The 27,798-nt window shown below is 35.5% G+C and overlaps 1 protein-coding gene across 1 annotated transcript; it reads right to left on the reverse strand.

The window, feature by feature from the left end:
- Window positions 1-181: 181 nt before the first annotated feature.
- LOC145605519 (nuclear pore complex protein NUP214-like) lies at window positions 182-26,658 on the reverse strand. The gene is made up of 17 exons (XM_081661588.1): window positions 26,342-26,658; window positions 26,040-26,248; window positions 23,761-23,926; window positions 22,573-22,710; window positions 20,413-20,537; window positions 18,028-18,140; window positions 16,182-16,315; window positions 15,734-15,899; window positions 13,542-14,421; window positions 12,551-12,703; window positions 9,670-9,727; window positions 9,129-9,262; window positions 7,596-7,720; window positions 3,912-4,260; window positions 2,657-2,831; window positions 573-2,468; window positions 182-494 (listed from the first exon to the last, which is right to left on the reverse strand). Exons 1-17 carry the CDS (start codon window positions 26,559-26,561, stop codon window positions 382-384), a joined length of 5,154 nt encoding a protein of 1,717 aa, XP_081517714.1. The 5' UTR covers window positions 26,562-26,658; the 3' UTR covers window positions 182-381.
- Between the last annotated feature and the right edge of the window lie 1,140 nt (window positions 26,659-27,798).

A 27,798-nucleotide genomic window follows, 5' to 3' on the forward strand; every position in this document is an offset into this window, starting at 1 on the left:
TATATCCTAGCCCAAAAAAATACCCCTAAAGTGGTATACAAACTGGTTACTATTATGGTTGGGATTTATCCCTAACTAGTTGTATAATTCAAAGATGCGGAAATACAGCATCTTGAAAAATGTTTTTTTTTTTTGGGAGAATTAAAGAGCAAGGGACATTAAAGAAAGAACATGTTAATTTGCTAATTAAATGACTGCTTGATATTGCTTTGCTGGCAATGAGCACATTCACTTCTTCCAATTACATGCACCTTTTTTTAATCACTATAACAAAAGAGTAGGATCACAAAAAAGGTAACATCATCACGAGAAAATCTGAATATACAAGGGCTCAGCCCCTCACAAGCTTCAGAGGTCTACCACTGTTTCCATTCTCGCTAACTATTTTCTCATTTGCGTAAATAACTCGGGCGGTGCAGATCTTCCTCCAACACTGCTACCAAATGCAGAAAACCCACTATTCCCTGGTTTACCAAAAGCGCCAAATCCACCAGCTGCAAAATACAAACAGAATTAATCAGCTAAAAAACTTTATGAGGTGCAGAGGCCAGAAGTATTCTCAAGGAACTTACCCCCACTAGCAGCACCAGCAAACCCGCCTCCGCTTGGGGCTGCAGCTGCAAACCCTCCTCCGCTTGGAGCAGCAGCCGCAAATCCTCCTCCGCTAGGAGCAGCAGCAGCAAATCCTCCTCCGCTAGGAGCTGCAGCAGCAAATCCTCCTCCACTAGGGGCTGCAGCAGCAAATCCTCCTCCACTAGGGGCTGCAGCAGCAAATCCGCCCCCACTAGTAGCTGCACCAGCAAAACCGCCACCAAAGCCACTGGCCACCGAACTAATGCCTGCAAATCCACCAGCTGTGGTTGTATTTTGAAAACCTCCAGCTGGAGATTGAGGAATCCCAAAACCACTACCAGGTAAGCCAGCACCAAGTTGCCTTGATTGTCCAAATGAACCAAGAACCGACCCCAAAGCCTGTTGTCCTGAGCCAATCTGTGATGGCTGACCAAACCCACTTCCCAAGGAAACCTGCTGAAGTGGATTCGCAAAACCGAATGCACCAAAAGAAGCTCCTGTATTTGAGGGCTGTGAGGGTTGGGAAGCCTGCAGAGATTGAAGACTAAAAGATGCAGGACGGAACAACTCTCCAGAAGGGACATTTAGAGATATTGAACTCGACATAGTTTGTAATGCACTAGTAATTGGACCGCCAAATGGATTAGATTTGGGAGTGGTAGAATTGGGTGCTGATCCTAAGCCAAATCCAGCCAGGCTTCCTAGAGAAAGCTCTGCGGTTTGATTTGTCTCAGGTGCTACTTCCTCCATTTCATCTTCTTGGGCAACAGTAGCATCAATATCACCCTTTCCAACAGTTGTACCTCCAACTTCAGGAGATGTTGGGGATGGTGTGACTGCTGCAGATTGCTTTTCTGGAGTATTTGAAACCATATTAGATACATGTGTTGCAATTTTGTTCATATCAGGGCTTGAGGCAAGTGCTTTTGGGACTTCAGCTGAAGGAACAGATGGCATCAAATTCAAAAAATTTGAGCCGCCACTGGTTGAAGAGGCCAACTTTTCAGTAGACTGTGGAGTTGCAGCCAGACTATTAGCTGCACTTTCTTTGTTAGCAGCAACTTGAGGCCCTGCCGTTGAAATCTTTTCGGCTAAATTCAGAGAAGGTCCAGTAGAATCAGAATCTACCACTTCTGTACTTTTGGAAGGCAGAGAAATCGCAAGAGCTTCTTGTGGAGTAGAAACTGATATTGATGATGTCGAAAATCGTGAAACCTCCTTAAAATGGCTAGAGATAGATGAGGATGAAGATGCTGAAAGAGAGGAAGATACAGAAAAGGCTGAAGAGGAGAATTGTAAGCCTTCCTTGTTATCTTTGGCCATCTCTGTATTGGTTGTAGATCCACCCACAGATGTAGTTGATAAGGTCTGCATACTCAGATTAGGTAATGAAGAGTTGACTGGTGGAAAGATTGATGAAGGTGAGGCTCTAAAATCTTGCTTACTAGTCGAAGCAAAGCTTTGATCACCAACAGGCTTTGTTGTTTCAGTCTCCTTTTTACCAAAAGTTGGTATTTCACCACCTTTTATTGAGAAGGAAAATGGTTGTGGATGATTCTTTTGAATGATTGATTCTTCTTTTCCAAACTGTAACAAAGAAGGCACTGTGTCAGCTGAAGAAGTACCAGACCTGTCAATACTCCTTATCTGAGACCCTGGTCTTTCAGCAGTGGAACGAATATTTCCTTTATTTGCATTTGGATCAACAAATGGTGATAATAATGATGAAGATGAAGAAATGTTTTGGGTAGCCTTAATACTATCTCCTTGATTAAACTGCCATCTGGGAGGTTGCTCAGTTTCAGCCTCTGACAGTCCAGGGATGCTTCCAGTCCACTTGAATTTGGATACGGCTGCTGTATCAGCGCTGAGTTTTTGTGATGTGTCATTGTGTCCTGTGAAATGTACAAGTTTTCAGATTGCAAATAATTTTCTTTGAATTTGAAGGGAGGGGGGGGGGGGGGGGGGGGGGAGGGGGTGGGTGTTGGGGTTGAGTAGGGATTGGGTTACGGAATCCTTTCAAGCAAACTTGTTAAACATCAATTTAACTAAAGAATACCAGTCTCTGGTTATCTTTGCTTACCATTTCTATCTTGCACAGAAAGAACCTTGGAATGATTGGCTACTGACGCTTCCATTTTGCCAGGACTGGCAAATTGCTTATCCATTGAAGAAAACAAACCTCCAACTTTCTGGCGCTCATTCTGAACCACCATCCTTTTTACTGTTGTTTTAGCAGCCTCAAAGTTAACCCAATTCTGAAAGGAAGATTAATAAGGAACTAGAAAAAAATATAGATAAGAAGGGAAAGCATACTACATGAAGTACCTAAATAAGAATTAAAGTGGCTCCTTAATGGATGAACATATAACGATTATCCGCGGACATGAATTGTAATAACAGAAAATATTTTAGTAATCAAGCTGTCATTAGTATTCTTAACATAATTAGAGCATAAATGAATGCCTGGCTTAGTTAATGTCATCAATATGAGATTTAGGAGAGAACAACCGCAGTAGATGATAAAGAATAATCTAAGACTCCCAATTCAAGTTTGAACATTTGTAATAGTCCAGCACCATTATATATCGATTTCTTAAAAATTAAAAAAATACTTAAACCTTAAGCAAACTGCATTAAGTTCCTTGTTTGCAACTTCTACTAATGCAATGTAATCGTTTAGCATCAATACACAACAACAGAATCATTAGTAATTAACTAAACAAAATCAGACCAAAAGCAGCCTCTTGCCACCTATGATTGTGAACACATACAATGGCTAGTTGGCTACCCAACACCAGTAAATTCTTCAATTGAAGGTCACAGCCTGTAATTTCAAGGTAAGAAAGAACATATTTAAAGATCCCATTTAGTCCTCTGGCAACAATAATGCGCATACAGGTCATTTATTTCATGATACTCACAATTCCTTATACAAGGTACATGGTTTCTCATTCATAATCATATCATACAAAGCAAGGGTTTGAAGAGTTTCATTTACTGTTGACAATATCGCAATTTGCAAGCTTTCCCAGAATACTCATTTTAAAAGTTTAAATTTTTAATACCAATCAGATGGCAAAACACTTGCCACATAATCTTCAGAGATAAAACAATATCAGATTCGCCAACATTTGGACCATTCTCACATGGCCTCCTCACTTAGGGTGATAGACAAAATGAAAATTAAACAAAAACAAGGCAGCATATTAAATATTCTAGAGTGTACTCAGGGTTGTACAAATATCATATTTCACATGAAAACTTCACAGGACAGAACGTTGAAAGCGGTAGCATGTGGGAAAAAGATCATAGAAGCAGTTGAAGAAAATATTTACCCTATCTAGTGAATCCCTCCTTCTCCTTGCAGTTTCAGGCTCAGGATTGCTTACACCCGTCAATTGGATCCTTTTAGAATCATTACGAGTTTCACTCGAGCACAAAACCAATGGATGTCTGTTTGAAGGAGAATTCATCACCTTTACTGTGCCAGGAGAACGAAGAGGACCATCAGGGTAAGGTATTCCAATAGACTCAAACACTTGCTGTTTCACAGTAGCTTGTTTTGTAGGAGGTGATTTGATGCTCAGCACAGCCATTTGTTTGGACAGAGAGTCAGAAAGTTGACTTGCGGCAGCTAGCTGTGAAATTGCTGCATTATGAATAGCATGCAATGTCTGGTTGTGCCTGCAGAATAATTGTCAAGTAAATAAGACAGAAACCTTTTTAGGAGGGGAGAGGGAAGGGACAACAAACAGTCAAACAGAGAGTCAGATTGTAAAACAACAAATGCTGGGTCATCCATTAAACATGCCCCCAACAAGAAGGAGCTTCAAGGAATTGGAAACAGGTATTATTGAATCTACTGAAGTACTACTTGTTAAAAACATGATTCATTGAAAGGGCAATAAAAGAAATCCCAGAGACCTGGAGTTATATTATCATTCAACTATAGCTCCTAGAATAGAGTTTGCCAACAACAAAAACAAACAGAAAAATTAAATCCCCAAGCTGTTCGCTCTGACTGGTAGATCTAGTAAATCATTATTTCGGACGTCACTTCTCTCAGCATCTGAAATTAACAGTGATGAAATCTCATTGGACATGATGCAGCATAGTTTCCTATTCCAGCACTAGGACTTAAAAAAACTTCTATGTTAAACGAGTAAATGAATGAATCACCAATGTGTTATAGACCCAGTGTCTACCACCACTAAGCCAACAAGGAATACGATAGCACACTAGCACTAGAGGACAAAATAAATTAAGAAAGCACTAAGGAGAGGGGGAGCATGGGACTGATTCCTGATTTTGTATGGCAGCAGTAGAGGACAAGAACAATTAATATCAGGTTAATGTTTTGTAATGTGGCTTTAGTATATACAGTACAGTGTAATAGTGAATGCAGTAGGACATTATGTGAATTGTGGAGGAAATATGTTGAGAATAGTAACCTCAAGTTACTAGGAGAGTGATAACCTAAAGTTATCAAGAGAGATATAGCCTCAAGCTATTAACCTATCCTTTGTAACCTTTCAGCCATTATCAATCAAAATCTAAAGCTTTCACCTTTATTAACCCTTAGTATTCATATAATTTTTTTAATCAGAAAATCAGTCTATTACACAAAGTGAGTTCCATAGACAACAAAACACATGCTCATCAAGCCAACATACAAATAAGACCAAGACAAAAGGACCCCACAAATTTGTGCTGTATAAGAACTCCATAAGTATCATAAAGTCCTGTCACAGGTCATAAACTCAGTTAAATTACTGTATCAGATGACCTCTTCTATGTTCTTTATCTTCCTTTTCCTTTCTTGATGGGCTATAAACATAAATCTCTCATTATTATAAGAGAAAAAAAAAAACATTAAAGGCCCGCAGGCAGGAATCTAGCAAAAAATAGCTTTAAAAAAAAAAGGAACCATGACACTAATTACTTCCATAAGTCCACAAAAATGCTACCTCAGGTCATGTTCTCCTTCAGCTTCACTCTTCCTTTATTAAAGGGCATTATTTAAGCTTGACTTTACACGATTTAACTTCAATGTACCATTGCTCCCATGTTACCCTGAAATACAGATCTACTTAAGTTTTAACCCTGTCCTAGTACCCATGAAACAGCACATCCTAATCTCAGATCTCAAAATTACACAAATAATATAATGTTCATGTATAGACTATAGACATTAAAAAATACTTCTGTTTGGGTTCATAAAAAGTCTTATTGTAGCACAAAACTCTCAAGCTACTTGCCCATTTCTTGTGCAAGCTTGCACTCTGATGATTGACTAATTTTATTGGCTTAAATGATTGGCTTAAATGTTCCTCCAAAAACATTCAATATGTATATGTGCTGCTGATATAATCTTTGATACTTTTTCCAAATTCTAAGTTCATGTCAGTGCGTTTTTTTTAAATACATAGACAAAATTATCAAGTGACATGAACAATGTAGAACATCCAAAACTATTCTAGTTGACCAGAGGACCATGATATAAACCAACATCCATAGAAAAGCGTGCGTTTGCATCTCCACCACACATTCAAAAACTTCCAAAATGGACATATCTAGACCACAATCTCTTTTCACCACCCTTTCCACAATTTCTGGATGAGACATGTTGAAATCAAGAAATTGAACATTCTAACCATCCACATCAAAAGCCCTATTCCCTCTGGGTTTTAGTTAAGTGTTATAGTTTGACTTTTTGCACTATCCACATATTACCTTGATTTTTCAACCAGTATATAAAATTAGAAGCAACGTTATTGTGTAATATGTTATTAGAATAGTTACAATGTATACTTTCATAATATCAAAATTTAATAATTTTTACTTATAGATATTGAAAGATATTAGTGGCCAAAATTGTATCTTAACATGCGTACCCGGTCAAGCTGTAACACTTAATAATAAAACAATGGCAATATCATTGAAGAACCTACAGGCTGAATTGCTTATTACTCCAAATCACATATCAATCAATCAATACGAGTATTTCATGATCCTATACCCATAACTTTTAAAAAAGAGCTGTACTTCAATCCAATTATTATATTCGTGTCACCATAACTTAATTTTAACTCTATAGCTCACCTCATTTTTGCTTTATTCAAAAATATTTATACCAAATCAAGAAAATATGTAACATTAAACCAGCTCATCATCAGAATTTATCATTAATGTAATTTGAAGTAAAAAAACAAATTGATAAGATAATGCCAAGTCATCATATGCATTTACTAGTAGCACTATTAATCTTTTATTGTCAGAATATTTTCTTTTTCTTACATACTTCAAATTTCAATACAAAAAACATATAAACATTATATATATATATATATATATATATATATATATATATATATATATATATATATATATATATATATATATATATATATTCTTTAAATACGAAAAAATGTGCAAAACAAACCATTATCTTACAAAAAAACTAGATAATTATTGTCACTTAATTAGTAAATGAATAACCCCAATGTCAATAAAGTTTCTTCCCTAGAATTTACTTAGCAAAAGAAAAAATTGATGATAACACTAGTATTTAGTAAATACTCTGTCTATTCCATTTTAACAGAAAATTAACTTTTTAAAATTGTTCCACATTATCTGTCATATAAGATATCAAAACCTCAGAATTTGTTTGTTTAAGGTGTCGATAGAATATTACCAGACAGTTTTAAAAAAAACAGTGCATTAAATAAAATATCTGAATTCGAAAGCAATTAATTGGGAACAGATAGTATATAGTAAAATCTTATGTTTCAAAGATGTTCTGCTTAAAGATCAATTAATTTCAGGTGAAGAAAACATAACCTTTATATGTAAGGATAAAAAAAAAGGTCACACCCATCACAACTTTAAGCAAAAGGCACACTTCAAGCATCTGACTTTTTAAATAATTAAAAGAAAAAAAAAATGCTCATATGTTGCAACATCACGCAAGTGCAGACCTCATCACTGGAGGGTGCTGGCTGGATGAAACAATTCAATACCTTGATGGCGCAGATCTGGAATGGAGAGCTCGAGAAACCAAGTTTGCCCCACTGCTTTCACCAAACAGGTTCAGCTCAAGATTGTTGAAATGCCTTTCTAGTTCGATCATCCGATTAGTCAGATCCTGTGCAAAAAAAAATTGATAGATGATCCACTTGTTAGAATACTTAGAATAACACTAATGACACATCGTAGTCTTGTTTCCTCAGTCAATTTTAATGGAGCTATTAGATTCAGAGGCATCCATCCTTTATATTGTTTTTAAACCTAAACTACATTTCATACAGAATTACAGGAGCTACAGCCACTCGTTATCATCTTCCGCATCACTACCACAGTACCAGCCTATCCTTATTCCTCATGATCGCCACTGTCACACTCTATAACATAAACTCCCTTGTCTCCCTCTATCATCAAAAGCACAACAAAGAAGCACCTATAGTCGTATTCAAACTTCAGATCCAAAGTTTTAATACTCGAATTCAAATTCAACTATAAATTCCAATCTAGAGTGCCCAAAAGCAATGTTCTCCAAACAGATTTTCATAGCAGGAATTTGTATTCGAAGATCTGACATAAAGGTCACTATCAAGATACATCTATCCTCAGGCAAAATCCAATCATACATTAGTGTTGAAAATAATGCAGACAAGCAAAGGGGGGATTGCAAAAGACTTCAAAGCCTATTGTTTAACAAAAAGATATTGGGTAATTCTACAACCCCTCCCCATCCAACAAAAAGTTGAAGAAAATTAGGTGAACCCAAGTTTTGACACCCAGCTCCAATGCATTTCTATCACCTTCCCATAAGAACTACAAAAGCTGCATGATAGGTTTTACAATGGGTATATATATAGTCCTAGAGTACAACCTACTGCATGTTTTAGCTCAAATAAAGCTTTATTACCAGTTTTCTATGCCACATAATCAAATATTCCTACGCCAAATGATCATTACCAGTTTTCTTCATGACAAAGGTTTAGTAGAAGTCCTGACCAAATGCTGTTTCCAACAGGCTAGATAATTGGAAACAAGGATGTAACTCATGTTTCTATCATAAGATGTACATTTTATTTTTTATTTTTTGAGAAATTATGATGTACCAACAAGGAAATTTCATATAATAGTTATCAGCTTATCATGACATTTTAAAGCAAATATCCAGTGATTCACCCTGTGAAATTACAGACAATCAATAGGACACGATATTTATCAAATCCAGACACGCCATGCAAGTTATCTAAATCCCCAGGCTAGCCTGAAAATCGTTAAAACTTCTTATGCAATTGAGTCTAACTAACCTGATGACTTTGCCATACGATTAATAGTACCAACAAAACTACACCCAGATACTGCAAGAAAATAGGCTAGTGACTCACTTCATTTACCCAGTTATACAATGTTCTTATAACAAGGATGAAAACCTGAGTTTAGCACCAACACTGAGTATTATAGAGATCAATAATCCACTTGAGCAAGCATAACTGCAAAAACTTTCACTTGTGCTTATGTAGCACAAAAAAAAAATGTACCTGACTCCGATTTAACACGTTTAGTCGCTTTTGATCGAGTTCTGAATTTAACTTTTGACGATTCCATAAATCCCAATATTGTCCATCAGTAGTCTGCCTCACGACACCTTCCATGTGTGTTTTCCTTGCCAAAACTGTAACACGATTGAAACAAAAAATCAAAGTAAAGGCCAATTAGTCAGGCCAGAAATTAAGGAGGCAAGTAAAACTGTTGATAGATTGGAAGGTAACATTTGAAAAAACACCAGAGTATTGCATTGCTGAGTAGTTATGAAAACAACAAATGCATTGCATTGGGAAACTCGCACCGCATTAATGTATTTAAAATGTTAGACGTAATATTAGACAATTTAATGGAGCCTTTCTATTCATGGTAACTTCTGTTAAGGACAAGAAAACAGATCCTACAGATTTTGGATAAAGCAAGGGTGAAAGCCTCGCCCAGAATATAACATAATAGTAGGAACAATCACAAAAAAGCCAAAACAGGGAAAATCAAATGCAGACCACAGCGAAATTGAACTTAGGTGCCAGTAAATACCTTGTACAGTCTTATCAAGAAGAAGTTGGATCTCTCTATGTTGTTCCTCTGTATGATTCTTCAGAAAATATAAGCAAATTATGATTAGTAAAAAGAGAGTGTGTTTTGTGTGTTTAATTAGCATCATATATATATGGTCAAATGAGAAGGACCTTATAATGAGAAGAATGAGAAGTAATCTCATCCATTGAAATAAAAAGATCTAATGGCTCTAATGACATACTTCATTAATGGCAAAACTGTAAATACTGTAAAAAAAATTAAAAAAATAAAAAAAATAAAAAAAAAATATTTGTCATTTCTTTCTTTCCTCACGTGTTCATCTTCAATACATTTCCTCCATATTCATCACTTTCCCCCATTTTTTTCTCTCTGATTTGATTTTCCCATTTATCTCTCTTTCTCTCTCCTCCCATTCCTGATTCCTCTCCTTCTCGGTGCTCTATATTCATCTCTTTTCCCAATTTTTCTCCTCAAAATATGATCTTTTAATTAAATGTGCATCTTTCGTGTACAAAATATGCATTATTGATCTACAAAATGTGCATTATTCTTGAACAAAATTGTTCAGATTTTAAAAGTGATACATAAATATTTACAGATAGAAACGTGCAAATCTTTTGTACTAACGAAATTAAATGTGCGTAATGTTGAATGTTTTGTATATACATGAGGAATGTATTTCAATTAACCTCTGTTCAACTGATTGATTGATTTTCAAAATCTATATTTGCTAAGTTATAAGCTAGATCTTTTTTTAGGTTAAGACATTGTTTAACGTTATAAATTTGTAATCCTAGAATAATGTTTAACACTACGACGGGTTCGAGAATGCGAATCGACAAAATAACTAATCTACTTAACAAAGCCCGAAATACTTATTATAAAGTATGCAAGTTGTTCACTACCACAATTACTTTCTCATCACTATAGTTAAAAGCTTGATCTTTAAAATAAGTTTGAATGGAGAAATCTAAGTGTTTCGTTGCTGTGAAGAGATGTATTGAAAGTAAAAATTTATGTGCATAAATTTGGTATTAAATGTGCATAACTTTTATATTTAATGTGTATTTCGGCAGATGAAATATGAATCGTGAGATTCATATTTACAATCAAGATTCCTTCTCATTTTAAAATCATATATATATATATGTGTGTGTGTGTGTGTGTAATAAAATAAAAAAAAATAAAAAACATGCGGCTAATAAGAAGTGCAAGGGGCCTAGGGATCAAGTGGGAAGAAAACTAGATTGTGCAGAATTAACAACTCCTTTCTCACCAGAAATTAGTATTTCACTCATGGAGTGAATAAAGTATCGTATCAATGAGAAAAATAAGCAAGTGCATGGATGCCCTTTATAAAGTAATAAAATGGTTCAAGTAATAAGTGCCAAGTTTCCAATGCCTCTCAATACCCATGGTCAAAAAGAAAGTCTAGTTAGAGATTATCCCAAAAAAAAAATACAACTATTAGCTGCAATCAATATCACTAGGAAGGAAAGGCTTCTCCACATATATCCCCATTTCATGGAGATTCCAATAAGCATCCCATAGCTGTCATCTGATTCCTTTGATCAGATATGAATTCTGAACATCAAACTAGATCATACAAGACATAATTCAATAGATCCAAAGTCTAGTGAACTTCCAGCTAGCCTACACAGCTGGAAGTAGGGTGGAGAATTATGGGGCGAAAGAAGATAGAACAGAGCAGTACGAAGCAAGAGCAATGATTTGCATTATTGTTACAATAGACACCCCAACACTCCATAGAGAAACTCAGAAATCACATGGGATCAGAATAGTAGATAATTGATAGAAAGGCAGAAAGAGGAATGCTTACGGCGCAAAGAGAGATAATCAGACATCAATTGAGATTATAAATTAAATAATAAAAAAAAAAAAATTATGCTGCTTCCATGCGTGTTAACCTATATTTGCTTTGTTCAACCCAATTTTGTGTGGCATCCCTCTTCATTGGTCATATATTTTATAATTCTCAATACCATTTGAACTTCTTCAAGGTCCTGTAACTCAGGCTCACTTCAATGCTGGTCTGGCTAGGGCCTAGGGGTGTACTAGAAAGCCAAGGAAAAGAGAAAACCACAAGCAAAATTCACCACCATAGCACCACTAGGGCTTTAGTTACTAGCTTACTATAAGGGTGAGATTGGTAACAGTTGAGCCCATAACCCTTGAAAAGAACGTTTTTAGTTCCTTGATCGAGAATGGGTCTGTGGTGATGCCCATATTATCTGAAGTCTTTGCTTCTTGATCCTTGATGATATTACTTTATTTCATATCTTTGACAAAACCCTCATTGCCAGTAACTATATCATAGTCAAATTCCTCAAAGGTATTACAAGGTAATATCATATACATCTTGACATACTCACATCCCCATAAACACCTATAGGTGGTGTATTGTTTTAGCTAAGCAAAATTCTTTTAAGGAACATCTCAAATCTCTCCAGGTGTAGCGAGGAGTAGGGTTGAGTAATCTCCCCACCTTAACTCCCAAAGTCGCAATATAGAATAAGTCTGGTATACAACAAGCCTAGTGATCCTACATCGCATAGAAGGTAAACCTTTGTAAGGTTGACCATTGCCACTTGGCTAGCAATATAGAGTAAGTCTAGTATACCATTGCCACTTGGCTAGCACTATAGATGAAGCTTATAATTACCTACGATCCTATAGATACAGTTAAACATAACAGCCAGTGTAGTTCATGCCACTTGCAGAATCTAGCAATGAAAAGTGTACACAGGCACACAGCCTTAATTGTAAAGTCTAAACAATCAAAAACTGCAAAAAACAGTAGCAATTAGCAAGAAACCACAGGCAATGCAAGACTGACTTAGTCTACATAATAAACTACCTGCCACACTCTGTTCCTTTCAGAGAGACCATTCATGCCTTCCTCTAGGATTTTTAGAGAATTTCTATGAGCAGCTGTGCAAATATCCTTGAAACCTCCCTCTTCTTCTATAGATTTGAGAAGTTTATCCAACTCCTTTGCCATATTTTGTACCTAGCAAAAATATAGAAATTATGTCAGAATCTCAGGTTCAGACTTCATACTCAATAAACACACTCTGGAAAAGCCTATACCTGCACTTACATAAAAATTCATTCAAGCAAAACAAGTCTCCACTTTTTAAAGGAAATACAAAGGAATCAATCAGTGCATACCCAAAGTAACATCAACACCCTGCCAATGACTATGACTGTTAAATAAGACTAAAAGCTAAAAGTGGAGACCTAGAAATAATGGATAATATAAAAATATCAAGAAGAGATGAAGATATTCCATAACCCTTAAAATGCCAAATATTAAGTAATTGACAGTTTGGTGCAGAAACCGGCTTAAAAACATCAGGAATGGAGCTCTGTAAAGCTGCTTCACAATGTTAACCAGCAGTGGTGGATTTGGGGAAGGCAGAGTGACACCAATATGAGAAAAAATATTAATCTCCATCCCTAAAAGATTGGCTCATTTCCTTTTTGATTTATCCCGAAAAAAATTTCCAATTTCCTTTTTATTTAACATGGCTTCCCATAATCTCTGACTACACCACTTTCTACCCAGAGTGCAAAAATTCTACAAAAGGAAGGGAAATATGTCCACTGATCAAAAACATTTTAAGCTATATCATGAATTCACTTAAATCTGATTATCTACTCATAAGATACCTCGCCACTCCACCCTCCCTCTAGTAAGTAAACTCAAGAACGATCAAGGTAGGCCAAAGAGGAAGGAGATCATATGAAAAGATGGCTTTTAAGGCAGGGGAACATGTAGCAAACACATACAATCAGCAAAACAAAAAGAAACCATATTGCAAAAGGAAGAGAAGCAAGGATCTTACATTGGAAAATTGCTTGGGTAAATTCTGCTCAGAGTTCAGCTGCCCAAGAGGAGAAGATCTCCTATCATTACCAAACATTGGTGGCACACTTTGACCAGTTAAATTCTGTAATTTGCCACTATCTTGTAACAGCATTTTTGAGCCAGGAATATTAGACGGTAAGCCAGACATGCCACTGCTAGTTATTGATTTTTGACTGTGGTCCACACCTTTTGTTGAAGAAACAAATGAATCTGATGGACGAGAACTAGAGTTTTTAAACAAACTTTCAGAACTATTTGCTATGTTTGTGGATGTAAAAGGGCTACCAGATAAGGTACTTTTGTCAAAACTTTGTGGTGAAAACAGAGATCTTGAATTCGGTACACCTGAGCTTCCCAGAAAACTGCCTGAAGTTGTGGGAGTTAGGGTTCTATTCAACTCACCACGCTCAGTCTTCGAATTTTCAGTCACAACAGTATTTCCTGCAGCAGAACCTAAGCCATGCAAGCTCTTAAATGGCGACTGGTTTAAATTTCCCACTTGAGCCAGCCCCAATTGTCCAAAAGGCTTAGAGTTGTTGACATCTGCCACCTCCTTCTGATGATTGCTTCCAGAAATTAGTTCCTTTCTGGTGTTCTGATCAAAATTAGTAATACCAAGAGTGTATGCCTTCTGCTCAGGTAGCTCTTGAACCTTGCTAACAGGAACATCAAGAGCAGAGCTAATTTTCTTTTTACCAGATTCACATAATCCCAAATCAAAAACAGATTGTTTAGACCTTTCCTCCTCCAATTGAATAGGAGCTTTACTAACATTTGAAGATTCAACAGCAGATATGCTTTGTGCATCAGATGAAGCAACAGATGAATCCTGACTTGAGCGTTGAGACCCTGCAATACTGCAAGAACAGGCGAAAGTGATTCAGAAAATGGACAAGTGGGCAACATTATTAAGATTAGTGAGAGAAATTTAACATGTATGGGACTGAGTGGTCTCTCACTCTCAAGTATTTCCATTAAGACATTCTACTAGGACTTTACAAAGGATTCTTTCTATGATGTGAACTATAGTTTTCCAGCACCACTACAGGATTACTGATCTTTAACATGTACAGAGAATTGTGTTATAAATTAAATTTATAAATATATACCGGGGAAGGCTCTCGTGAGAACCTCTCCTTTATGTAAAACCCTTGATTATGTGAGAACACTTTTAATGTTCTAAATTTTTACTCATATGTTCTAAATTTTAAATCTAATGTGTTCTAAATTAAATCAGATACTCTAAATTATTACTCACATGTTCTAAACCTTAAATTAGTTAAATCAAATGTTATAAATTTTAAATGAGCTGTTCCAAAATTATAACTTATACTTCCTCCGTTTTCTTTTAGATGCAACACACCCTTTAGCGCGGTAATTAAGAAAGGTGGGGTTTACATGATATAATAAACTTTAAAATAGGATGAGTGGTTGTTACAAGTGTAATTTAGTGGGCCATGGTGCTTTAAATAAGGGAAATAGTATAGTTTTTCCCTAAAGTAATTTTCCTTTTATAGTGTGTTGCAAGTATTGTGACATTTCCTTTTTAGGGAAGTGTTTCAAGTAAAAGAAAACGGAGGAAGTACTTTCTGAATTTAAAATCATGTGTTCTAAGATTTTTAATCAAATGCATAGGGGAGCTCTAAATTTTTACTCACATGTTCTATTTTATAAATTAGGTGTTCTGAAATTTTATTCACATGTTCTAAATCTTAAATAAGATGTTCTAAAGTTTACTCATGTGTTCTAAATTTTATAAATCAGATTATCTAATTTTTACTCACATGTTCTAATTCTTAAATCAGATGTTCTAAATTATTTCTCACACAGAAGTTCTAACTTATTACAGATATGTTCTTAATTTTAATTTGAATCACATGTTCTAAATATTTTCTCGTATGTTCTAAGTTTTTACTCGCATGTTCTAACTTTTTACTCGCATGTTCTAACTTTTAGATCAGTTCTCATATAAGTTGAGTTCTCACATATGGACCTATTCTCATATATGAAATGATTTGGATCACAAGAAAGATCTACATTAAACCAGAGCTCGGCTACACAAAATCCATTTTAGGTAGTTGTTGTAGCTGTGGGTTGTAGCCATATTAAAACAGTATACAGCAATTCATCAATCTCAACGATATTTATTGGGAGGACGAAGTTTTTTACCTTGCAACATTGTACATAACAAGCTTCCCTTCAAGCGTCAAACACACAAGAAGGCAATGCGGTGGAAGTTCTCTCTCCTCTTCAGCTCCGATCTTGACTTTCACATTTTCATAAACTGAAGATTTGTCAGCACAAAGCCCAAGGACCAAGTTTTCATCCCCATTTTCTGAAAATTGAAAATAAAAACAGATAAGGATATGCTTCACTAGAGTTCATTGCTTCATGCCTTACCTCTAGAAACCATGAAGATGTAAATATTTGCGAAATTCAAAGGAAATCAACCGTCAATCCCATTCATCCAACCATTGAGTCCCAAAATGAAAAGTGTGACATTTCATCTCGAAAATTCAAATCTTAGAATAAACCAAACCCATTCAACTACCAATTATGTCTCGAAAAAAAAATAAGAAAGGAGCTAAGATCCACCAGTAGCACAAAAATAATGTACCTTGAAGTTCTATTCTTGGCAGCCAACTATCTCTCTCAATGTCAACCACAGAAACTTGGTTGTCACCTTGCGACCAATCAAACAACATGATATGTTGATCAGTATTCTTCCTATTAGAAACAAAAGCAAGTTCACTGCAAAAGCCCAAACAAGATCTCATTAATGAACACAAGTGAACATGACATTCTAATCAATGCTACTACTATTAAATAATGTTAAACTTCCAGGGGAAAATCAAACAAATTCAGTATTTGCTGCATTGCTCAACCAGAGAGTATAATCATACAAAAACTAGTGGAAGGTACGTCCAGTTTATGTGCAACTTTTGTTATAGACTGATGATACCAAATCTCCACAAGAGAACACATTGAAGAGCAGGGATGTAACAAACCAAGGATCACATGTTCATGCTGTCAAAAAAATAACAACAAAAACACTGGGAGAAATGTGAGCTGAGATCATTGTAAGCAAAACTAGTAAAAAGCATACAAGTTACATGCCTTTATCAGTCAATTATAAATGCCTCAACTCTCCTTCAGGTTTACAATTACAACATCTTGTCCAAGACTCCAAGTATAGTGTGACAGGATTATTCATCCTATTGTTTTGGATACGTTTTCTTCTTTGGATGGATATGAGATCCGTACATTGCCTTAAACTAATAACCTCCTTAAAAAACACTTGCGCTGTCGCCAAAAGGTCAAGGATTAATTTTTTAGCATTCTCGTGCTTTCCCTTCCTCGACCTCATTTTCCACTGACTTGACCCCTTTTTTTCCTCAATGTGGATCAAAAAGGTTACCACACGGTCACTTTTAAAACATTCCCCCCCCCCCCCCCCCCACCCCCAAAAAAAAAAAAGAAAAAGAAAAAAAAAATTGAAAAGAAAACAAATTCTTGAGAGCAATGATAGGATTGTGATTTTGTACAGAAATAAAAGAAGAAATTGTAAGGGGGGAGAATTGAATCTATATTTACAGCCATTAAAAATTACTTTTCCTCATATGCATAAAGCAAAACACATATATCCAACAGTGGTTTCACCAAGACAAACTCAGACAACAAAGCCATGTGGCAAGGCATGAATGAGTGCAGCAATAGGTGTGTCCAGCATGCTACCCTCGTGAAGTGTGCATGCTTCAGCCCAGAAAACACGACATAACTTGAAAGAAGAATGAAGGAAGGCTAGGAAGCAACATGAAGTGCGCAATTTTCGTCTTGCTACCAAGGATATTGTTTTTGCATCATCACATGCCAACATGCCATCCTAAATTTCTTATAAGCAATATTTCATTATAGAAGCCATAGAAAAAATTTCATAAAGCTAAAATGAGCAAGATTCCTATAACTAAATCAGGCTTGAACACCTAACTTTGAGGTGTAGTTTCACATTACTAAGTACATGGAAGACTAGGCAAATGACATAATTAATCATGAGGGTACCAGTTAATTAACCTTAATGGTACCAGTTATTTCCCTACTACCTACTTCTTCCATACTCAACTCAACCACAGTTCAATCCCAAGACTTCAAGGCCCCTAAATACGCAACTACACATGGTCCAATCACCTCCTATAACAAAACCTATATCTCAGCACCTCAATGCAATCTCTGATGATCACTGGAGGCTAGCCAAGCAACAGATCTCTCTCAGCTTTATCAGTAATAGAATTTACTGCATACTGGCCCAAAAGAGCGGTTAGCTCTACTTCAACATCGTTTTCAATTCAGTTTCTTAATCACCTTATTGAATCAACAAACTTAATAAATAAATCTGCATTGGTCTACAAAGGAAATACTATTAAAACAATAAGCCATAAGGGAAATGAGTTCATAAGTGAAAGTACCAGTTTTCCAAATAATTCAAAAAAAGATGCGGCCCACAGCCATATGGCACAATATCATCAACAATGCCAGTAAAAAGATCGCTAAAGTCCACTGAAACGAGCGTCGCAAAATCCTACAAGAATAATAAGGAGCTCAAAACGTCAAAAGTACAGAAAAACAAGAAGGCTGTGTGGACAATAAGCAAATAATAAAATCAAGCATTCTTTCTCATTAAAGATATCAAAAGAATTCAATAGCAACCGAAAAAAAAAAATGAATATCCAAAATTTCCATTATCACTGTTGAAAACTGCATTTCTGCAATACATCTTGGGAAGATGATCGAAGATATAAAAGTGATTCTGGAAGTCAGAAGCAATGCAAGCCAATTCCAAACGGTACAAAAAATAATTATCTGGACAATATTAAATAAGACACAGAAATAATTTTTTTTTTTTTATTTTTTTACAAAAAAAAACAATCACCCAGTAAGGATTTATGGGATCCTCCAAAACCTCAAGGGGAAAATAAACAACTCAAAGAATGATGTTTTTATGAAGGTTTTTAATTTTATGAGATTCTAAACCAAAAACTCAAAGAATGGCGTCACTTTTTAATGACTTTTGAGCTCATTAATTTCCTAACTCCTTTTTGGGTGGATATTCAGAAATTGAGAGCCTAGAAGAACAGAATCAGTAATTGCTGAAACTAAAGAAACGCACCATAAAGGGGCTTTGAAGTGTATGTGTGACAAACCAAGCCTTGTATCATTGGATAAAGAAAAACTGTATTTGTCACAAGAAAGAACAGAACAGCATTCATAGGACCATAAGTCTCTTCTAACAACCAAGAAATACAGAAAGACATATAAGGTGTGTCAATCACATTGAACATACAGGAACAATCCCAATTAGGGCACCACAATGAAGCAAGAAAAAACACTATCTGAAACAGACTCTCAAATAGAAGATCCTCCCTGGTTATTCATTTCCATCGACAATAGACAACAGCAAAGAATTACCATATAATGATACAAGGAAACCACCATAGAGCTTTCCCATTCTTATAGAACAGCATCAAAGCCTTAATTCTAAAACAGATGATATCCCTAAGAGTTGCTTGCATTACTCCTCCTCCCCTCACCTCTTTCCAATGCAAGATGATCACCAAGACTAAGTTGTTTCATGCCCCTACTTACCCAGTCATCCCTTCCGACTAGATCAACATTGGTTATCCTTGACACAGTTAAAAGTTTTACTATTCCAAACGTCCATTACTCCATTTTATGAGCCATTGTTTCCAATGTTGTCATCAAACATGGAAACCCTCACTCCCCAAACAAAAGAATAAAGAGTAGCAATTATCTCACAATGTAAAAGTAAAATTCAAAAGAGGAGAAGTTAACTTCCTACCTTTCCCATCCATCCTACAAATATGTTGCCAAAGAATTCAAGAGTTTCCCTAATACATGAGGCCTAAACCATCTTCTTTAGGATGACAAACCTAATTCAACACCGTAAGATAATATTTACCTCACATCAACTTATTCATAGATAATAACGACACCAGCAAATCAAGCCGAATGTTTCTTTGCTTGAGTTAGGTTTATACGTTGGGCCTAGTCAATATATACATATCCTATTTCCTCAAGACCCGGATAAATACTTCCATCTCATGGGAGTAGCTTAAATTCTTTAGTGAGCCTCATAAATTCTTGGTGCTATTCTAGATTGTATCTTTGTTACCTTTCTCATATATATTATATTCATTACAAAGCGGATACCACAAGGGCAAGTGTTTTGAAAAAAAAATGCTCCTCTTCTATCCGGAAGCCTCATAGAAACTCTTCCGTTGTTAGGGCCCAAAACTAGATTCTTTTTGGCTTTAAGGGTTCCCATCAAATACAACACTAAGATAAGTGAGCAGTAGAAACTGGTCACGCACCTAGCAAAAGATGCAAAAGAAGTATGAGCAGGAAGTTCAGAATTAATCTCATTAACCATGGACTTTCCTAAAGTAAAGGCAATAAACCAATCAAAACATAGGAAAAGGATAAAGGCTTCCATGAATTTATAAGTGAGAAACTAAAATAAACCCTTCATCCCCTCCTTAACCCACAAAACTGTCCACAACCTATCTCTTAACAAGAAGATGACCAAGTGAATTAACTGCCACGCTGATAATGAATAAACCATCTTGAAGCAACCCCCCCCCCCCTTCCCCATAGACACAAGAGCACCCCTTAGATTGGTCATTGACTAAGACCCAAAATGTGACAAACACCCGAGACAAGTTCCCCTATAGATTTCTATGTATAACCCAGCTTCCTTGCTTATGGTGCATACGTGCATACAATAGATCATAGTGCTATGTTCCAAAAAACATGAAGTAAAGAGCTTGACTTACATCGATGATTTTTCCAGCTTTACTCGTGATAACTTGTACAAAGTAATTTTCCTCCTTGCCATCTTCAGTCTGCTGAAAACATCCCACCACGATACTGTCGGAGCGAACCCACTTGATGCTATCCACTGCCATGAAAACATCCAAGAATGTAAAAAAAAAAAAAAAAAAGTAGCTTAGTATCTCAAAACTCTCACATTGAATGAAACATTTGAATAATAATTCCAGCAAAGCCAATTAGACTAGCTTATTGTACATTTGTACTAGTTGTCTGTATAAAAGTGTTGGTATATAGATGTAAGTTGATAGCTACTTGGTTGTTTAAAATGACCAACAAGGAGATTAATACAATTTTTTGCTAAGTATATTTGTTTTAAGTAATATGGATATTGATCTAGCCATGAATAACTTGCAACATATATCTTGTTTGAATGCAAAAATGATGGAAAAGAATAAAATATAACTCATATTTAATCATTGGAATTTCTCACAATAAGATGCCATTCTTAAAAATGGTTATCCAAATTTTTGAGGAAAACCTAAACCTGTAAGACCCTACCCCAAGATACAGGTATGGGTCTTATTTTTTTAGACTCTATGGGTCCAAGTAGGGTATGGGTCTAGATGGCATAGGTAGGGTAAAGGTCCGGGTATAATGTTTTACCCACAGACCTAGAAGTACATAGACCGGCACAATATGTTAGACAAAGAAAAAAGTTTCAAAGTCAAATAAAAAAATATCAAAAAATTAATTGGTCACTCATGTACTATTTTTTTTTTTTAATATGGGGAAAAAAAAGTAGGTATAGAACCCATATTGGACCCTGAGCCTACCCTACTAAACCCATTGGGTCCGGGTAATGGTCTTCAAATTTCAGACCGTAAGGTTCTGAGGGTATGAGTATGGATAAAAAAATTCGGGTCCTAGTATTACTAGATCCTACCCATTTTCATCCCTACCCACAAGAGGAGAAGGCCACCTCAGCACCAACTTAGTAACTAATTCACATGTCATTAGGAAGGAATAAAAGGAGGAAATATTCTAGAAGTTCTTAGAGAATTTGTTATGCCTTAAACGTTATAAATAAGTAAATATGGATGTAAGAAATCATTGAGAAATATATTAGAATTTTTTGGAGAGAACTCTTGCCTCTCAAAAGTAGGAAGGGCTAATTGACTACCTTAGGCCAATTCATATCTTTTGCTATGTATTTCTGCCTTGTTAATTCTGTCACCACTCTGATTCATACTATACACATTATAGAAAATTATAAAAAGTTAACAGTTAAAAATTACACATAGTGACGAATCTAACAAGATTCCACATAAATCATGTTTTTTTCTAATATATGGATAAGCAAAAAAATACTTTCACAGACTCCTAGGAAATTTTGGAGTAGAGAGAGAGAGAAAAATAAAATAAAGAAGGCCCATGTGATATGAGAGGGATAAAGAGAATTTATTAACTAGTAAGGAAAATGATGCATCTAAATTGAAACTTTTATTTTTAGAAAGTGATGCATTTAAAAATGCCAATTTGCAAGAGAATTCCAGCGAATTCATGCTCCTCCTTTAATCCAGATAATAGAAACAACTTATTCTTGAATATCTGTGTACCTATTTCAATTCTTTAGGGTCACAAATCAGTCCCTTATTTCATTCTAATTTGAGAGCATTTATGAGAAAGAATGTCAATTTGCAAGGATTTTTCAAACCTCTCCTTGGAAAACACTATTTGAGACCTCTAGTTATCATACACCAGAATCAGCATTTTGGCTGGTCAAACCGCTAAGTTGGCCTCAAACAGCTAAAAGATCATGAACTTCTCCTAACCATACAGGACCGCAATTTACAGAATCACAAGGTTCAGATTTACAAGAGTTATCAACCATCCAGTAAGAGTGGAAAGAGAGAAAAAACATTATGAATTGATTTACACATACAATCACATATATAATGATCTGTAAAGTACTTTACTTCATAGCTCAAACACAAAACACTTTATCACCATCCATGCAGCTGGCAAGTGTTAGAAATCATAGGCATCAAAAGCAAAACTTTTATAAATTGTAGAGGGGACTTACAAGCTTATATCAACTTATTAGAATTAAAATGTAAGCATGGAGCATGGATAAGTCTACATCCGCGAAGGGCATTACATACCTTTGATGGTGTCACTCTCGTTAGTCCATGTATCTGTTGGAAGTAGAACTTGTAAAATCTCTTCTAATTTTGAAGAATATATAGTAAGGTATTTCTTTCTCCCGACAGCAACAAAATTTCCATCAACACTCCTTCCAACTGTGTATGAATCAAGAAACAGCTCGATCAAGTATAATAGAAGTTACAATACAAATGCAGAGCACCTAAACTGAATGTTGAAAGCATGAATGTGCTGACATCGGCCAGCCAAGAGATATACGTATTTGGTTAATAATCAAACAAATCATGAACTGAAAAATAACAGCTAACATGGGCTCATTTGGAAGCAAAGAATCAGCAAAATTGTGTACCAAGATAATTTCACCCTTGAAAATAAAAAAACCTATATTTGTGAGTGATTGTGTATGTAAGAGAGAGTTAGTAAACATTATGCACATCTGTACCAATACATTTATGTGTGTGCACGTATCAATATTTGTGTGGACATAGAACTACAAAACCATACATGAAAGCAATAAAGTATATAGAAGAACAAATATAGAGCCAAGCCTATATTCAACCATCTAAAGCAAAGCATAATAACATTAAAGTAAAACGTTTGACTCAAGAGTAAAATCCCAAACATAGCAACTCTTTAAACTCGAATATCTTAGCTTTTAATGACAAAGACACACAAATAGTCATCAAATAGTAACATTGACAACAAATTTTAAATCTCTTTGCTCTAAGATTGTCATACATATGTTATCGCTCACTTGATTTATAAGGAGGGAGAGAGAAATAGATTTTTAATAATATGAAATCAATTTGCACATTTGGCCATAGCATAGCTGTGAAAATGTCATTAATGACATTGGTTAGACATTGATCGTTAGTACATACACTCTCTCTTTTACACACTTTCACACATTCTCTCTTCATTTCCTTTGTAGACCGAAAGAGTTTTGCTATTTAGAGAAGCAGATTGACCAGCAAAAAGAGTGTTTACTCCTTTTGATTGTTATCTTAGAAGCTCAATTAAGGATTGGTTTAATCTAACTTTACAAAACACAAGAAATCAACCACTTTGTTTCTCCTTTTTTCAACATTTAGCGTCAAAACACTGATAAATCCATAAATTAAAACAAAGATAAGCAATATTTGATTAAGTACATAATCCATTTATATAATCAATTACCTAGCACTCACCAGCATCAACTTCATCCATCACATGTTTTAGACTCTTGTTTATAGCTCCATTAAATACTGTCCCACCAGAAGTAAGGACAATAAAGGAAGGATCAGTCTCATTGATCCAAAACATGTCCTTCACAGGGGTTGATTCGACAGAAGAGCAAAATGTAGGTTTTGTATCCTGCAAGTCACCGTGTAAGTAGCTGTACAACAAAAATTCAAATGCCGCATAGACTTCTATATCAATATAATTCTAGTGCCTCTAGAGAGTCTCTTGCTTTAAACATATATGGGATCACATGTACCACACATGCAATTTTAACCTTACCCTCGCAATAACATTGGTATCTAAAATGCCACAACCATTTGCTACTTCACAATAAGTCAAGACAAGCTATGGAACCATCAAGCTATATTAAAAATTAATAAAAATAAAATAAAATAAAATAAAAATAAAGCATTTCAAAAAGCTATATGACCAAAGTAGAAGTCCTCTATTCTCCTAAAAACTACACAGTGTGACACTGAAAAGAAATTGTGAGGATCAACATCCAACTTAAGTATAACTCCTAAGCTTAAGGTTTTTACTTGTCAAATTTGGCAACTGCATCCTGATGGAACTTAATTACCGTCCTAGTGCATGTCCCTTGAGGTCTCAATGTCTTTTACTTTTATGATAAGTGAAATCCTATTAAATAGGACTAAAAAGGGTACATTGAAGGGCTGAAGGCTGGTTATCCTCTTCAAGAAAATCAATAAAGAGTATTCCAATCACAAAATCAAAATTAACATCATTTAATGTGCCTAAGAAAGTGTCGCATAGTTCACACAGGATAACTTAGCCTGGAAGAAGAAGTGTTATTCTGCATGTCCTAACCATTAATTCCATATTGTGAAGATAACTCTTCAAAAAAGATTGCTATAACAATATCCCCATAAAGAAAATCACTACAAAGACCACCAGGCCCTTGTCCAAAAAAGACTGTCCTAAGCTTCTCCAAATTATCAGCCCCACATTAATAAATTTTTAAAGAGAAAAACTGAAAGGGAATGACAAGGATAAGTATATATAAGGGTGAGGTACCCTGTCAAGCTTAAAGAAGGCCAATTCAGCCAGTCATATCTCCTAAAAGTTCTACATTATCTAATCTCAAAAGCAAATCACCCTCTAACTCCTTAAGATTACTTCCTAAAGACCACCAAGATACTTGATCAGAAACCAATAAAAAAAAAAAATAATAATAATAATAATAATTAAAAAAAAAAAAAAAAAAAAAAGCAAACACAACAAGACACCAACAACAACAACAAAGCCAAGGTGTTATCATCAAACTTGATAAGATCAACTGCATAAACCAAAAATCTAACTTCAATGGTAATCCACAAAGATCCTCTTGCTCTATTCGCTTCTATCTAAAGATAGATGCCCTTGTAAACCCACCTTTTTAAAGGCATCATTAACTCCTAGACACAATAAGTACAGATACATACAGTATAATCCTCCCAAAAACACTGACTTCGATGAGGTATTATTATGTCTTGTCTGCTTACCTTATCTCAAGAGCCTACATCACAGTAAACCCAATTTTAATTTCTGTTATTTCCCCGTACAAGTCATAAACCCTAAGTCCTGTTCAAAGACCTTCAAAGAGTCACAAAGTCCTCTTTTGTAATAGAAGATAACCTTACCTTAACCAATCACTGCCCTAAGCCCCTAACACATCACCAAACCCAGGTGAGCCCTCTTTCCGCCTCAAAACATCAAACACCTTGTTACCAACAAGAGCAGCACCCAAAATATACATCTGCTCACCACAGAAGTATTCTAGTAATTCTACAATTAAGATAATTCCAGGGCGAGCACCATCAAGCCTATTCATGGGAATTGTAGCCAGGATAAAAACACTAGTTAATATGTCTGGGAAGTCTTCCTTTTCTTGCAAACAAACTACAGCAAGTCAGCAACTCCTCCCAAATTTACTTCAGCCTGTTAACTAAAATAAAAAGCCCTAACCTCTCTATGCTTCCGGAATACAACAACTTATCATGATATCCATTGCCTTTAAACTTCACCTTATGTTACAAACTTTGTCACTGGTATAGAAGACATATTCCAAAAACATAGATACCAATGGGACTCCTCTAAAAACCCAACTCTAGTCAAACAATCATAACAAATAATTAACAAAGAATAAAGATCACTGATTTCCACTTCAATTATCTAATCAGCTAAATAAATTAAGTAACTTCTATAATTCAATACATGACTACAAACATAGGGCAGAAGGTATTACCATATTGAGAAGCGAATCGACGAAAAAGAACTGAATCTCCCCCTCAACAACCGCCGAAATGACCGAACAATCAGTCGAAAGAGCCAATATCGAAACCCTACCAATAAGAACATCAACAACACACAATTCCTGAACAGAAGGACCACTTCCTTTATCCTTAATCTCCTTGGCCGCCGCAACAACATCCTTAATCTTCGCAACACAAAATCCTGCTCAAATCATCAAACAATTACAACAAAAACTTGACAAAATTGATTGATAACAAAATCAAATGATAATCGTTGATTAATTAACTCGTTTACCAGTAGAATGAGCAGCAAAAATGAGACCAGAACTTTCAGAGATAACCAAGGGTTTTGCAGGAGGATTGTTTGAATCGAAAATCGAACCGTCGGACATGATAGGAATAGAATCGCCGATTTTGCAGAAGAAATAGTCATTTGTTTCGATACGTTCGCCTTCAACGTGTTCTTCAACTTGTATGGTTTTCTTGCTTGAATCGTTAACACTGATAACCGCCATTGTTGACGAGCTTGAGCTGAGGATTCTTCGACTTGGTGTTTTCGAAGGAGAAATTGGGGGTTTTAGAGTGAAATCCCTGGTTTAGGCGGGAATGAGGAATGAGGAATGAGTGAGGACTGAGGAGTGTGAAGTTAATTACTACGTATGTTCAATTCTTCTAGGTTGCGTTTGATTATTGGGTATGACCTCGTAGTGACAAACTGACAATAACCTATTACCCCGCCGAGAAGGCCCGGAACAAGGCACGATACAACATGACAAATAATATACGTAGTATATGTTGGTACAATTGATGCGCGATAGTCGATAGATAATTTGATAATGTGTGTGGAATATTGGTCGTGTCTACTTGTATTTTTTTTGTTGAAAAAACATGGCATAATCTACACGAAAAAAATAACATGACACGACATGTTACTATGTGTGTCGATCATGAGATCCACATTAGTCGAGTCATGGGTGTGGCTAGGTGTGTTTTTGATGGAAAATTAATCAAATGACTCAGCATAATAGGCATGAGTGCATACACAAATAATAACAAAATAACTAAAATTATGTTTGGGGAAGTAGGGCATAACATGGCTAACACGATGGGAATGTGGTTGTGCTTGGACCATTTTAACTTCGTAGGGCCGTCTTAATCATTTTGGAGGCCCTGTTCTAACCTTATAAATTGGGCCCTAAAAAAAGAATTATTTCAATATTCAATATACTAGGGGTATAAATGCAATAGGGTTGCCATATTTGAGAAGTTTTTTCGATTTAGCCTTATGCCATAACTCTATTTGTTGGTAATTTAAATGAGGAAAATTATATGAACAAATATTTTTATGGGTACTAGGGCAGCTGACGCGCGCGGAGTGGCTTGTCCTTTCTTAATGTTTATATTAGGTTGTGTTTAAACTCTCCACGACATTGGAGTTTTAGAGAAAATAATTTGATAAATTAATGGAATGAGTATATTGGATTGTGTTTAAACTTTTTGTTTTTCCGGCAGAACTTTTCCACTTGTTTACAACTTTTCCTTAAAAAACATTTACTTCCTCCGTTCTTTTTTACTTGACCCGCTTTGACTTTTACACTATTCATCACCCCTCCTTTGACCGTCTTTTGTGAATAATATATAAGAAAAAACATATTCATGTGGGATCTTTTTGAATTCGTCTTAAAAAATACTATCATAATATATAATTTTTATAATTTTTACTTATGGGGAATTCAAGTTATTGATCGTTAA

The sequence above is a fragment of the Chenopodium album genome, chromosome 22 (genome assembly GCF_948465745.1).
Source record: "Chenopodium album chromosome 22, dcCheAlbu1.1, whole genome shotgun sequence".
Taxonomy (NCBI): Eukaryota; Viridiplantae; Streptophyta; class Magnoliopsida; order Caryophyllales; family Amaranthaceae; genus Chenopodium; species Chenopodium album.